Raw genomic sequence first — 13,627 nt, 5'->3', positions numbered from 1 at the left:
GTGTGGATCTGTGCAACATGGAGTTGCTCCTTAATGTGAGACCACTTGGTAGTACATATGCAAAACTTAAATTAGAAGAAAAAAGATTGCGGGCACTCACCACCTTCTGTGTCTTTATTCCACATACAGTAAACAACAAAATCGGTAGGTAAAATTCATATCGGGCACGGACGCCAAACACTCGTCAGTACTTGCAGTCACAGCTGTATCACTCGCATGTGCTTTTCGTCAGACCCCTTCATCAGTCTGATGAAACACGCATGAGCGCGATACAGCTGTGACTGCAAGTACTGATAAGTGTTTGGCGTCTGCGCCAGATATGAATTTTAGCTGCCGGTTGGGCAACGATAACAGCAGAGTTCACAATAAAATATAAAGTGGCCTTACACATGTTCACTATAGCTACAGGGTTGGCTCACTGGCTCGTTGATCTTCCATCCAATATGGGTCTGATGGTGCTTACTGCACTAAGCACAGCCCAACGTGTTCTGTAATAATGGCAGCAGCAGGGTCACACTGACCGGCTAGAGAATCCTATAGTGGTCCCCAAAAGTCCAGAAGATTCTTTGTCTTAGAAGATACTATCGTATTGCACTACAAGATCCCTGGACTTTTCTGCTTAAAAGGGTACTCCGATGCAAGGTGAAAAAAGCATTGGGGGGATTTATCATCCTTGTCTTTGGCGAATATTGGCAGGCAGGGGCGGGTCGTGGCAAGGCGGGAAGATCCATTCTTGCATCCATCTCAGGATGCCCAGATTTTTTAAGCACTTAGTAAATCCAGAGCAAAGTGTATTAGACCATCTCTTTGCATATGACTTTTACTAGTACCATGGTCCAGTGCTTTTAAAGTGCTGCTACCAATCATATACAGTATTAATGATCTACAGTATACTAAGGTAAAGTCATAGAAGCATTGCCCAAAGATTTACAGTACACCATGGAAGATATATGACACACCATGAGTTCTTATGGTATCTAATATATATTTCATGGTGTACTATACGTCTCTGTACAATAAAAGGATACAAAAACTCCTAATATGTCTTTATTCCCTAGAAATCTATGGGAACCCATCATATTGCACTATGTATGATACACCAGATAACCACTGTTAGGTGAGACCTTGTAACTGGGTAAGCTATATAAAGTACAAATCCCCCCAAAATCCAGCAATTCAATCCAATAAAATGTATAGCTATATAGATAAACATATCAAATCCATCATGATCAATATATAATAAATCCCCATATATCATGTGGTGCATTCTATGTATTTGGATGCATTATGGACTTTTTTGGATGCATTATGTTATGTACAAACCCTTTAAGTTATAATGGGTCTATTATAATAAAAAAATATAGTTAAATAGAACATTAACCTTGTATTGATAACATAATTTTTTACATTTGTCAGAGATTTCTTATATTTATATATGGATGTTATCTGGGTAGAACCTGAAATGTTTTACCTTTGGGATCTCCTCCGGTGTGTGGTCTCTGGGATAGTGACAGCTCGTCTGCTCTTCTTCTGGAGTAGTGACAGCTCTTCTTCTAGGATGGTGACAACTTTTCTTCTGGGATGATGACAGCTCTTCTTCTGGGATGGTGACAGCACTTCTGCACTTCTTCTGGGATGGTGACAGCTCTTCTTCTAGGATGGTGATGGCTTTTCTTCTGGGATGGTGACAGCTTTTCTTCTGGGATGGTGACAGCTCTTCTTCTGGGATGGTGATGGCTTTTCTTCTGGGATGGTGATGGCTTTTCTTCTGGGATGGTGACAGCTTTTCTTCTGGGATGGTGACAGCTCTTCTTCTGGGATGGTGATGGCTTTTCTTCTGGGATGGTGACAGCTCTTCTTCTGGGATGGTGACAGCTCTTCTTCTGGGATGGTGATGGCTTTTCTTCTGGGATGGTGACAGCTCTTCTTCTGGGATGGTGATGGCTTTTCTTCTGGGATGGTGATGGCCTTTCTTCTGGGATGGTGACAGCTCTTCTTCTGGGATGGTGATGGCTTTTCTTCTGAGATTGTGACAGCACTTCTGCACTTCTTCTGGGATGGTGACAGCTCTTGTTCTGGGATGGTGACAGCTCTTGTTCTGGGATGGTGACAGCTCTTGTTCTGGGATGGTGACAGCTCTTGTTCTGGGATGGGGACAGCTCTTCTTCTGGGATAGTGACAGCTCTTCTTCTGGGATGGGGACAGCTCCTCTGGGATAGTGACAGCTCTTCTTCTGGGATGGTGAAAGCTCTTCTGGGATGGTGACAGCTCTTATGGGATATTGACAGCTCTTCTTCTGGGATGGTGTTAGCTCTTCTGGATTGGTGACAGCACTTCTGCTCTTTTATTGGGATGGTGACAGCTCTTCTTCTGGGATGGTGACAACACTTCTGCTCTTCTTGATGTTAGAAGCAGAAAGATATTAGGAAATCTATCAACCGAACAGAACAATGCAGCCGCCCTCCCTCAGCTTCCTGCCTCAAGTCTCATATTTGGCAGCAGAAATCATCTGGACTGAAAGAGAAACCTGCTCACCCCTATTGGGGACTCAACCATGAAGTTCTCGCTCATCATCTCCCTCCTGTGAAGCTGAGGGATTCCTTGTTGTTTTGTGGCTTTCAGAGGAGAATGTATCTGCACCTACGCTTTCTGTCCTGGATTTCCATATTAGGGAAAATTTTGCACAAATTTTGGGACAGGGATCTGACATCTGCTCATAATATAGGCATAGAGGTTTGATGATTGGTGATAAATGAAAGCACCCCAGTAAATGATCTACTTTGCAATAAATGGGAACAGTTGCGTCAGGTCATTGGACCTTTTCCACCGACATTACCTTGTGCTGATTAATACTATATGGACTATTGGGCTCCATGGTGGTCATGTGCCACATTGCCTAAATAACCTATTACAAATTTTCTACATGGATAGTGTAGGTTTTAATATTGACGACCTTTCTGTATGGAGGAGTTTTACACCAAGCTACAAATGGAACAATGACCCAGTGCATCACAATCCATGTGTATGTGGATTTAGCATATTCAGCTACATCCCATTCAATTCAATAGACCTGAGCTACAATACAAGGCATGACACATGGTATTAACAGGCACTGCTTGTGATCACTGTTACTGCAGAGCATTGCAGAAAGTTCTGAATAGAAGCTACAGACATCACCTACAGACTATAGTACAGCATCAACAGACCGCACACCCTATTTTGATGGTATTGGGTGCCAGTGTAGAAGGATTCCTCAATCCCGTAGTATATATAGAAACAGAAACACGGCACTTCCAAAACAGTTTTTTTCTGCTCGTGAAAGAATTTTTATTCAAATGAAAGATCACAATCCAACCAGATCAAGGTACAAGAGAAGGGTAAGTAGGTAACGCTACTGGCTGGCGACGTTTTGGTCGTGCATCCGACCGTCCTTAGGCCAATGTAGCCATACTGTAGGTAAGCTGTGGTGTGGATGGAGATCTGGTAGATATGATGCACAGGGATTACATAGGATCCGGTTAGATTCTTCTACCATTCCCCAAAGTCCATGATCAGACAGCCATGCTTGTGACATAGAAGTTAAGCGTGAAAGCCAAGTCTTCCACATTTCCTTTTTTTTTATATAAGAAAATTAACAAGACGTTATACAAGTGACAGTAAAGTCAGGATATAAATGTAACTTTTTTTTTTTTGTAGTTTTGCATATTTGATGCCATGTGTGCAGCGATCTGTTACTTCCTCCCGCGATGTCTTCAGTGCACGGACTTTACTTTCTTTATTATCCTTCAGTCTTATTAGACTTTTATCATGAGCTTTTATGAGGTTTGATGGTGGCAGAAGTGTGTGCTCCAGAGCTGCTCTTCCTATAGTAGCTAACACAACGTGTGTTCTCCCCCAACGTCCTCTTGTACTCAGATTCTTGTGCATTGTGCGGGAAACCACTCCTAAAATGTGTATTTCAGTTCCTCTTAAGTAACAAGGAGCATTGTTGTTTATAGCCATGAAGCTGCACAGAGCTGTCACAGGTGTAACCTGAAGCTAGTGAGTCCCAGTGCAAAATCTGCCATAGGGCCCCTCAATTATAATGTTTAATTCATAGTACTGGCCTCCCCATGTAGGGAGGAGGGGGTTTTATAGGCCCCCTTAGACTTCTAGGACCAAGTGCCACCGCACCCGCTGCACCCATATAGCTATGCCCCTGGACCTGGTACTTTTTCAAGGGGTTGTACAATTGTATCCAATCTAGGCTTCAGATACAGGAACATAATGTAACTCTGGAACAGTTCACTGCCAAATGTATTCCTAATCTGCAATATCTTTGTAATCCAGAAATACAGAAGAGTAGCTACTGGGGAAGCTATGGGGACGGACACTCCCAAACTCACCTGTGCTGGGGGCCCAATGCCAGAGGTGGGATTTGCTGCAGTGTTGGACTAGCCTTCAAGGGAATCCAGGAGACCAGTCCTTGGTGAGCGCACCATTCAACAGTGTGAGAGCCTTTAGGACACATGGACCATTAAATGGGCAACACTGACAGGCTTCCAGGGACTTCTGGCAAACGCAGCATCGCTATAACATCTCTATAACATACTGCCTGCATTGGAGGAGAGAAGAAACATGCATTGGGAGTGGAGCAGTTGAGTAGTGTGTGTTTTTTTTTTTATTTTCATGGGGCAAAGAGGGGCCTATTCTTATACAGGAGACGCACAGAGGGGTCTATTACTATAAGGGGGCTGTACAGAAGCGCCTATTACTATACAGAGGCCACACAAAGAGGCCATTGCTATATAGGGGCAGCACAAAGAGGGTTATTATTATACAAGGGCTGCACAGAGAGGGCAAATGCAATGGATTTCAGGAGGCACATTTATCAATGTGCACTCCTAGTGTATGCCACAGAGAAGTTCACCCCTTTTCCACGGCGTATGCCTGCCATATGCCCCGCTCTGGCATAAGTCATAATACCAATGAACACCTGCAGATTTGTTGTGCAGAGCTTGTATGGTGGGTTATATTATTGCCTTCATATAGAGAAGGAGGATCTGCTAACAGCGAAGGTGCCAAACTCTGCTAAGGGAAGATGTATCTCATGGGTCTCCAAACTGCGTCTCTCCAGCTGTTGCAAAACCACAATTCCCATCATGCCCGGACAGCTAAAGCTTTGGATTTGGCTGTCCAAGCATCATCAGAAATGTAGTATTGCAATAGCTTGTTAGTCCATATTTAGTCTATATAATGATATGTTATATATGCTTTATGTGACTATTATTGGTGACACTATACAATGTCAGTCCTTGAATGTACAAGGTTCAAAGGAATACAAGAATAATTAAATTCCAAAGAAAATAAGACGCAGGATGAAAAAAAAGCAGGGGAACTCCGCAAGAGACCCATGACAGGAAGATACTGAAATGCTGATCAAGGTTAATATAAACTATGGCCATTATTTTTTTGGTAATTCCCAGAAAGTAAAGACAAATATAGAAGTGACCTTGATATATAAGATTCCCCTTGTGCGTTTCAGCACTACGCTTCTCTTGTAGTTTCTCCTTTATTCACATTTTTACCATCAGCAGTGAATAGAACATGACTTCCCGGGGCTGTAACAGGGAGGGGAGGTCAAAGGTCAGAGGCCCAGACGGCCTCCCTCCTACTGTCTCCTAGACAAATTGGAGTTTGCAGGATTTTCATAAAGGGATATTCTGGTGAATTATAATAACTTTTTCTTTTTAATTATACGTTGCTCTAATGCTCTATATTACTTTGTGATATAACTCAAAGGAGTACTCTGGCGGACCGATAAAAAAGCTTATATACGTACCATCCCTCTGGTGACGATCGCCGCTTGAATCCCCCACCGGCCGCGTCCCCGTCATCTCCGGCCGCCATCCTTAGATCTCCCTCACTTACATCTTCCACAGCAGTGAATGGGAGAGAAAAGGCTGCTGGTGCACATGCGCACCGGCTGTCCTTACCGCCCCTCTTCCTGTCACCTACCTCACTGTCCTTACTGCCCCTCTTTCTGTCACATGCCTCACTGTCCTTACTGCCCCTCTTCCTGTCACCTACCTCACTGTCCTTACCGCCCCTCTTCCTGTCACATGCTTCAATGTCCTTGCTGCCCTTCTTCCTGTCACATGCCTTACTGCCCCTCTTCCTGTCACATGCCTCACTGTCCTTACCGCCCCTCTTCCTGTCACATGCCTCACTGTCCTTACTGCCCCTCTTCCTGTCACCTGCCTCACTGTCCTTACTGCCCCTCTTCCTGTCACCTGCCTCACTGTCCTTACCGCCCCTCTTCCTGTCACATGCCTCACTGTCCTTACTGCCCCTCTTCCTGTCACATGCCTCACTGTCCTTACTGCCCCTCTTTCTGTCACATGCCTCACTGTCCTTACCGCCCCTCTTCCTGTCACCTACCTCACTGTCCTTACCACCCCTCTTCCTGTCACCTACTTCACTGTCCTTACTGCCCCTCTTCCTGTCACCTACCTCACTGTCCTTACCGCCCCTCTTCCTGTCACCTGCCTCACTGTCCTTACCGCCCCTCTTGCTGTCACATGCCTCACTGTCCTTACCGCCCCTCTTGCTGTCACATGCCTCACTGTCCTTACTGCCCCTCTTCCTGTCACCTACCTCACTGTCCTTACTGCCCCTCTTCCTGTCACCTACCTCACTGTCCTTACTGCCCCTTTTCCTATTACATACCTCACTGTCCTTACTGCCCCTCTTCCTGTCACCTACCTCACTGTCCTTACTGCCCCTCTTCCTGTCACCTACCTCACTGTCCTTACTGCCCCTCTTCCTGTCACCTACCTCACTGTCCTTACCGCCCCTCTTCCTGTCACATGCCTCAATGTCCTTGCTGCCCTTCTTCCTGTCACATGCCTTACTGCCCCTCTTCCTGTCACCTACCTCACTGTCCTTACTGCCCCTCTTCCTGTCACCTACCTCACTGTCCTTACTGCCCCTCTTCCTGTCACCTACCTCACTGTCCTTACCGCCCCTCTTCCTGTCACATGCCTCAATGTCCTTGCTGCCCTTCTTCCTGTCACATGCCTTACTGCCCCTCTTCCTGTCACATGCCTCACTGTCCTTACTGTCCCTCTTCCTGTCACCTGCCTCACTATCCTTACTGCCCCTCTTCCTGTCACCTACCTCACTGTCCTTACCGCCCCTCTTCCTGTCACCTGCCTCACTGTCCTTACCGCCCCTCTTGCTGTCACATGCCTCACTGTCCTTACCGCCCCTCTTGCTGTCACATGCCTCACTGTCCTTACTGCCCCTCTTCCTGTCACCTACCTCACTGTCCTTACTGCCCCTCTTCCTGTCACCTACCTCACTGTCCTTACTGCCCCTTTTCCTATTACATACCTCACTGTCCTTACTGCCCCTCTTCCTGTCACCTACCTCACTGTCCTTACTGCCCCTCTTCCTGTCACCTACCTCACTGTCCTTACTGCCCCTCTTCCTGTCACCTACCTCACTGTCCTTACCGCCCCTCTTCCTGTCACATGCCTCAATGTCCTTGCTGCCCTTCTTCCTGTCACATGCCTCAATGTCCTTGCTGCCCTTCTTCCTGTCACATGCCTCAATGTCCTTGCTGCCCTTCTTCCTGTCACATGCCTTACTGCCCCTCTTCCTGTCACCTACCTCACTGTCCTTACTGCCCCTCTTCCTGTCACCTACCTCACTGTCCTTACTGCCCCTCTTCCTGTCACCTACCTCACTGTCCTTACCGCCCCTCTTCCTGTCACATGCCTCAATGTCCTTGCTGCCCTTCTTCCTGTCACATGCCTTACTGCCCCTCTTCCTGTCACATACCTCACTGTCCTTACTGCCCCTCTTCCTGTCACATACCTCACTGTCCTTACTGTCCCTCTTCCTGTCACCTGCCTCACTATCCTTACTGCCCCTCTTCCTGTCACCTACCTCACTGTCCTTACCGTCCCTCTTCCTGTCACCTACCTCACTGTCCTTACTGCCCCTCTTCCTGTCACCTACTTCACTGTCCTTACTGCCCCTCTTCCTGTCACCTACCTCACTGTCCTTACCGCCCCTCTTCCTGTCACCTGCCTCACTGTCCTTACCGCCCCTCTTGCTGTCACATGCCTCACTGTCCTTACCGCCCCTCTTGCTGTCACATGCCTCACTGTCCTTACTGCCCCTCTTCCTGTCACCTACCTCACTGTCCTTACTGCCCCTCTTCCTGTCACCTACCTCACTGTCCTTACTGCCCCTTTTCCTATTACATACCTCACTGTCCTTACTGCCCCTCTTCCTGTCACCTGCCTTACTGCCCCTCTTCCTGTCACATACCTCACTGTCCTTACTGCCCCTCTTCCTGTCACATACCTCACTGTCCTTACTGTCCCTCTTCCTGTCACCTGCCTCACTATCCTTACTGCCCCTCTTCCTGTCACCTACCTCACTGTCCTTACCGTCCCTCTTCCTGTCACCTACCTCACTGTCCTTACCGCCCCTCTTCCTGTCACCTGCCTCACTGTCCTCACTGCCCCTCTTCCTGTCACATGCCTCAATGTCCTTGCTGCCCTTCTTCCTGTCACATGCCTTACTGCCCCTCTTCCTGTCACATACCTCACTGTCCTTACTGCCCCTCTTCCTGTCACCTGCCTCACTGTCCTTACCGCCCCTCTTCCTGTCACCTACCTCACTGTCCTTACTGCCCCTCTTCCTGTCACCTACCTCACTGTCCTTACTGCCCCTCTTCCTGTCACATGCCTCAGTGTCCTTACTGCCCCTCTTCCTGTCACCTGCCTCACTGTCCTTACTGCCCCTCTTCCTGTCACCTACCTCACTGTCCTTACCGCCCCTCTTCCTGTCACATGCTTCAATGTCCTTGCTGCCCTTCTTCCTGTCACATGCCTTACTGCCCCTCTTCCTGTCACATGCCTCACTGTCCTTACCGCCCCTCTTCCTGTCACATGCCTCACTGTCCTTACTGCCCCTCTTCCTGTCACCTGCCTCACTGTCCTTACTGCCCCTCTTCCTGTCACATACCTCACTGTCCTTACTGCCCCTCTTCCTGTCACATGCCTCACTGTCCTTACTGCCCCTCTTCCTGTCACCTATCTCACTGTCCTTACTGCCCCTCTTCCTGTCACATGCCTCACTGTCCTTACTGCCCCTCTTCCTGTCACCTACCTCACTGTCCTTACTGCCCCTCTTCCTGTCACCTACCTCACTGTCCTTACTGCCCCTCTTCCTGTCACCTACCTCACTGTCCTTACTGCCCCTCTTCCTGTCACCTACCTCACTGTCCTCACTGCCCCTCTTCCTGTCACCTACCTCACTGTCCTTACTGCCCCTCTTCCTGTCACCTGCCTCACTGTCCTTACTGCCCCTCTTCCTGTCACATACTAATAATAATTAGAGATGAGCGTCATGCCTGTGATCCCGGCCGCATATTCGGCCGGGATATTCCAGGGATTTTAACATCGATTCCCTGGAATATCCTGACCGCATATTCGCCGGAGTACAACTATGCGGCCGGGATCAGAGGCATGGCGAGAGAGCGAAAGTCCGAACAGTTCGCTCATCTCTAGTAAGAATGTCCATCCTGTAACTGTAAGAAGCAGAAAGAATGTGCATGAAGATATATCGCAAATAGTTAAAATGTAGAAGGGGTGTAGATTAAATACCCCCCCCCCCAATCTTTATAACAGAGGACAGTATAATGGAGATGTTACCTGTGCTAGCGTATTACTGAGAACTTTAATCTTATAAATCCTTTTAATTCCTACTCAGTGTTACGGATCCATCCAGTATGAGGTGTTATGGTGACATCAGGTGGTGGTGTATGGGTATTTCTAGTTTCCTCCATTTTAAAGCCAAATGGATGTTATATATACAGTGGTACTTTGGTTTAAGAGTAACTTGGTATAAGAGCGTTTTGGTTTAAGAGCTTTGTCAAAATTGTGACTTGGTTTAAGAGCATTGCTTTGGTTTAAGAGCTCCCTGAACTGGGTGGGAGCGGGGGAGTTGCATGGTCTGCATAGCGGGGTCTACAGCCCTGTACTCTGACCCAGGAAGTCTCCCTCACCTTCCAAATCATAGCAGATCCACTTCAGGCTGGGGCTTACATCAGGGGACAGGACTGTGGGGGTAATCTCTCCATAGCTGTAACCCCTCTCTCCCCGGACAGAGAGTGCTGCATGTATGTGCCCACATCTGTCCTGCTCATTCCTTCATACTCCCTGCAGTCTCTGTCCGCCCTTGTGTTTCCCATCCTCTCCATTACTGTACAGTAACTTATAATATCACAGATTCTGCTGGTTCTGAATGTTTGTTTCATTTTTTTTTACATGTTATTCAGAATAATAAATCATTATTTTTGGGGTGTGGAACTAATTGTCTGCATTTCTATGATTTCTTATGGGAAAATTTGCTTTGGTTACAGAGTGGATTTGGATTACAAGCGCCGTCCCGGAACGGATTATGCTCCTAATCCAAGGCACCACTGTATATATCACATGAAGAATACAAACAGATCAAGGGTTTTTCTAAAAGACTTCAGCCATTGACACCATTTGAAATGTACAAGGTGTGCAGTCATATATAAAGGCCACTCATATATAAAGACCACTCATATATAAAGGCCACTCATATATAAAGGCCACTCATATATAAAGGCCACTCATATATAAAGGTGAGTTTACTAGACAGTCAAGAGAAAAAAGTAAAGGGTAAAGGGTCGCTGAAGAACATGCTAGTAGGGACTAGTGCGACACTGATGTTGTTGCACAGCTCACAACTTATTTTCTCACCTCCATGTTGATGCTGGGCAGTGATGGCCCACTTACAATAGTAGCATCGGCTGGGAATCACATAGAATAGTCAACTACGGTGGAATATGTCAGTGCAATAGGGGTCTCCACCAGCCGGAAAGGGAGTATTTTAAAGGCCACCAATTAAATGCTCCCATTCAGAACCAGGGCTTATGGGTGTGAATGGAGGTGATGGGTGTCAGTTCATGTGGGATCTAGGCAGGGCCGGCTCCAGCTTTTTGTGGGCCCTTGGGCGACAGAGCCTCGGCGGGCCCCTTTGAGGAGCAAATCATGGAGAGACAGGCGAGGAAAGATTTGCAGCAGAAGAAACATGCGGCTGCTGCATATCTTTCTCCTCCTGTATCTCCTGATCTCTGCAGTAGTCAGGACTCTGGAGGAGTCAGACCCAGTCACAGGATTATATATATATATCATGCTGGTGCTGCTAGTTCTCTAGTATACAGCTCCTTCTGTGTGTGTGTGTGTGTGTATATACATACACACACACAGAGCAGGAGCTGTATACTAGAGAACTAGCAGGACCAGCATTTTATATATATATATATATATATATATATATATATATATATTTATTTATAATATGAACATGGTGAGACCTCTAGTTCTCCTATATACAGGCCCTGCAGTGATATACAGTGTGTATATATATATATATATATATATATATATATATATATATATATATATATATATTGTGACAGAGTGTCTGGAGAAATTGTAGATGGGGTGTATATATGCCCAAGATTTATCATGTCTGTGATATAAAAAAAGCAACCAGGAAAATAGTGTCCAGAGATCTGTGGCTTCTGCAGATCAGGTTTGAACAAAACTAATTATCAGGGCCTGTGTTGCTGGAGTGGGGAGTGAGGGTGGGCCCCACTCCATACAGACAGTCCGGCTCTTGGGCTGTCTGGTTAATCAGTCAGTCCTCAGGTGTGCAAGTCTTATAAAAAGCCAGGAGTGCAGACACACCTTGGCTCTCAGCCTGGGAACAGGTCATCTGCTAAGAACCTGTGAGAGCCATACAAGTGGTACGTACAACTTCTGTTATGTGTGGTGACTGGTATTAGGCTGGCACCTTGTTAGTGAGGTATCCTGCTGTTTAGTTAGTGCCGGACAGGCATAGGATTTTGTTTGTGTTGATTTATTTCTGTACCACTATCTCTAAATAAAACTGGCTGAGGTCAGTTGTACGAACTCCAGTGTTCTATCTGTGCCTGCCAGAGTGTGCCCCGTCTACTCAGGAGACGACTACCCCGCTACCTAATCCCTTACAATTGGTGGAGGAGGCTTTAGGCACAAATCTTGGCACAAGAAAACAAGACTGGAAAATTTAAAGGGCCAGTGTCACTCCTATTGCACTGGTTTAAAGACTGTGTCTCTACATCTGACAAAATGGAGGATGTAGTAAAAGCTATTTTGAGTGCTGTTGCATCTCAGCAGGAGGCTACCCGAGTGCAACAAGAGGCTACCAGGGTGCAGCAAAGGGTGCTCGAAGAAACAACCCGCAGGTTGACAGCCCAACTAGAAGCTGCCCAGGAGGAGCAAAGAAATGACCGGGAGACCTTAAAAACTGTGGTGCAGCAACTAACCACTGTCGCTGGACAGGTCCCAGGTGTTGCAGATGCTGCCCCCACCTCCATAAGGGCTAGCCATTTTCTACAAAAGATGACATCAGCTGATGACGTGGAAGCCTACCTGTCAACTTTTGAAAGAACTGCGGAGCGAGAAAGTTGGCCAAAGGAGCAGTGGGCGGGACTTTTGGCACCTTTCCTTTCTGGGGAACCCCAAAAGGCATATTTTGACCTGGAAAATCATGATGCTATAGACTATGACAAGCTGAAAAAGGAGATTCTAACACGCCTTGGAGTCACGGTTTCTGTCCGCGCACAGCGAGTGCACAACTGGACCTACAGCACAGACAAACCTCCACGCTCTCAGATGCACGACCTCATTCACCTGACCAAGAAGTGGTTGCAGCCAGAGATCCTGTCAGGGCCACAGATGGTTGAACGGGTGGTAATGGATCAGTACTTAAGATCCCTCCCTGTTACCTTGCGCAAGTGGGTGAGTCATGGAGATCCCAAAAATGCTGACCAGATGGTGGAGATGGTGGAGAGGTACACAGCAGCGGAGGAGCTGATGAGTCTGCCACAGCGCCCCCTAGCCCCACAGCGGAGAACGCCAGGACATTCTGGTAAGACTGTTCCAAGGGAAGAGGGGGCTGGCAGATCTAATATGGTTGTGCGTGCAAGGGGAGAGACTGAAGGCCCAGGCTCTAGAAGCTGGCAAGCCATGCCAGAGAGGTCTGTGGCTTATAAGAGACTAAATAAAGACTTAGTAAAATGTTTCAGATGTCATATGCCAGGTCATGTTGTTGCCAATTGCCCAATGTATGATGAACCCATGCAATGTGATGCTTCTTGTATAAACCGTCGTTTATCCCTGTATGCTCAGATTGTGTGTGCTGCATTACCAAATGCTGGGGGCGAGAAACAAATGTGCGCTATTACTGTAGAAGGTAAAGATGTAAATGCATTGTTAGACTCAGGCAGTCTAGTCACCCTGGTAAAAGCTGATTGGGTAGATCCCAGAAAACGCAAGGTGAAAACCATTGGGGTGACATGCATACATGGGGACACCTGCCATTACAACACTGCCCTAGTGGACATACATACTCAGTTTGGTGCTGTAAAATTTATGGTGGGGATAGTTCCATCATTAATGCATGATGTCATCATGGGGCGGGATTTCCCACATTTCTGGAGGTTATGGGAACAGAGAGTCTCCAATACACTGCCTGAGAGGGGGGCTCTAGG

General features: G+C 47.0%; 1 protein-coding gene across 5 annotated transcripts in view; it reads right to left on the bottom strand.

Moving 5' to 3' along the window:
• Positions 1-6,001, bottom strand: part of CD22 (CD22 molecule) — a 54,456-nt gene extending 48,455 nt beyond the window's left edge. For 3 of the 5 annotated variants that reach the window (XM_069948176.1, XM_069948180.1, XM_069948179.1), the window contains exons 1-2: positions 5,822-6,001; positions 4,386-4,594 (exon numbers count right to left, since the gene is read on the bottom strand). In XM_069948176.1, the coding sequence (XP_069804277.1) occupies positions 4,386-4,510 (125 nt within the window). In that variant the 5' untranslated portion in view covers positions 4,511-4,594; positions 5,822-6,001. Of the gene's footprint in view, positions 1-1,471; positions 1,562-4,385; positions 4,736-5,821 lie in introns of those variants that run through there. The other 2 variants (XM_069948177.1, XM_069948178.1) reach the window with 2 other exon arrangements.
• Positions 6,002-13,627: the final 7,626 nt, after the last annotated feature.

The sequence above is a fragment of the Dendropsophus ebraccatus genome, chromosome 12 (assembly GCF_027789765.1).
Source record: "Dendropsophus ebraccatus isolate aDenEbr1 chromosome 12, aDenEbr1.pat, whole genome shotgun sequence".
NCBI lineage: Eukaryota > Metazoa > Chordata > Amphibia > Anura > Hylidae > Dendropsophus > Dendropsophus ebraccatus.
This window is presented reverse-complemented; position numbering and strand designations above follow the sequence as displayed.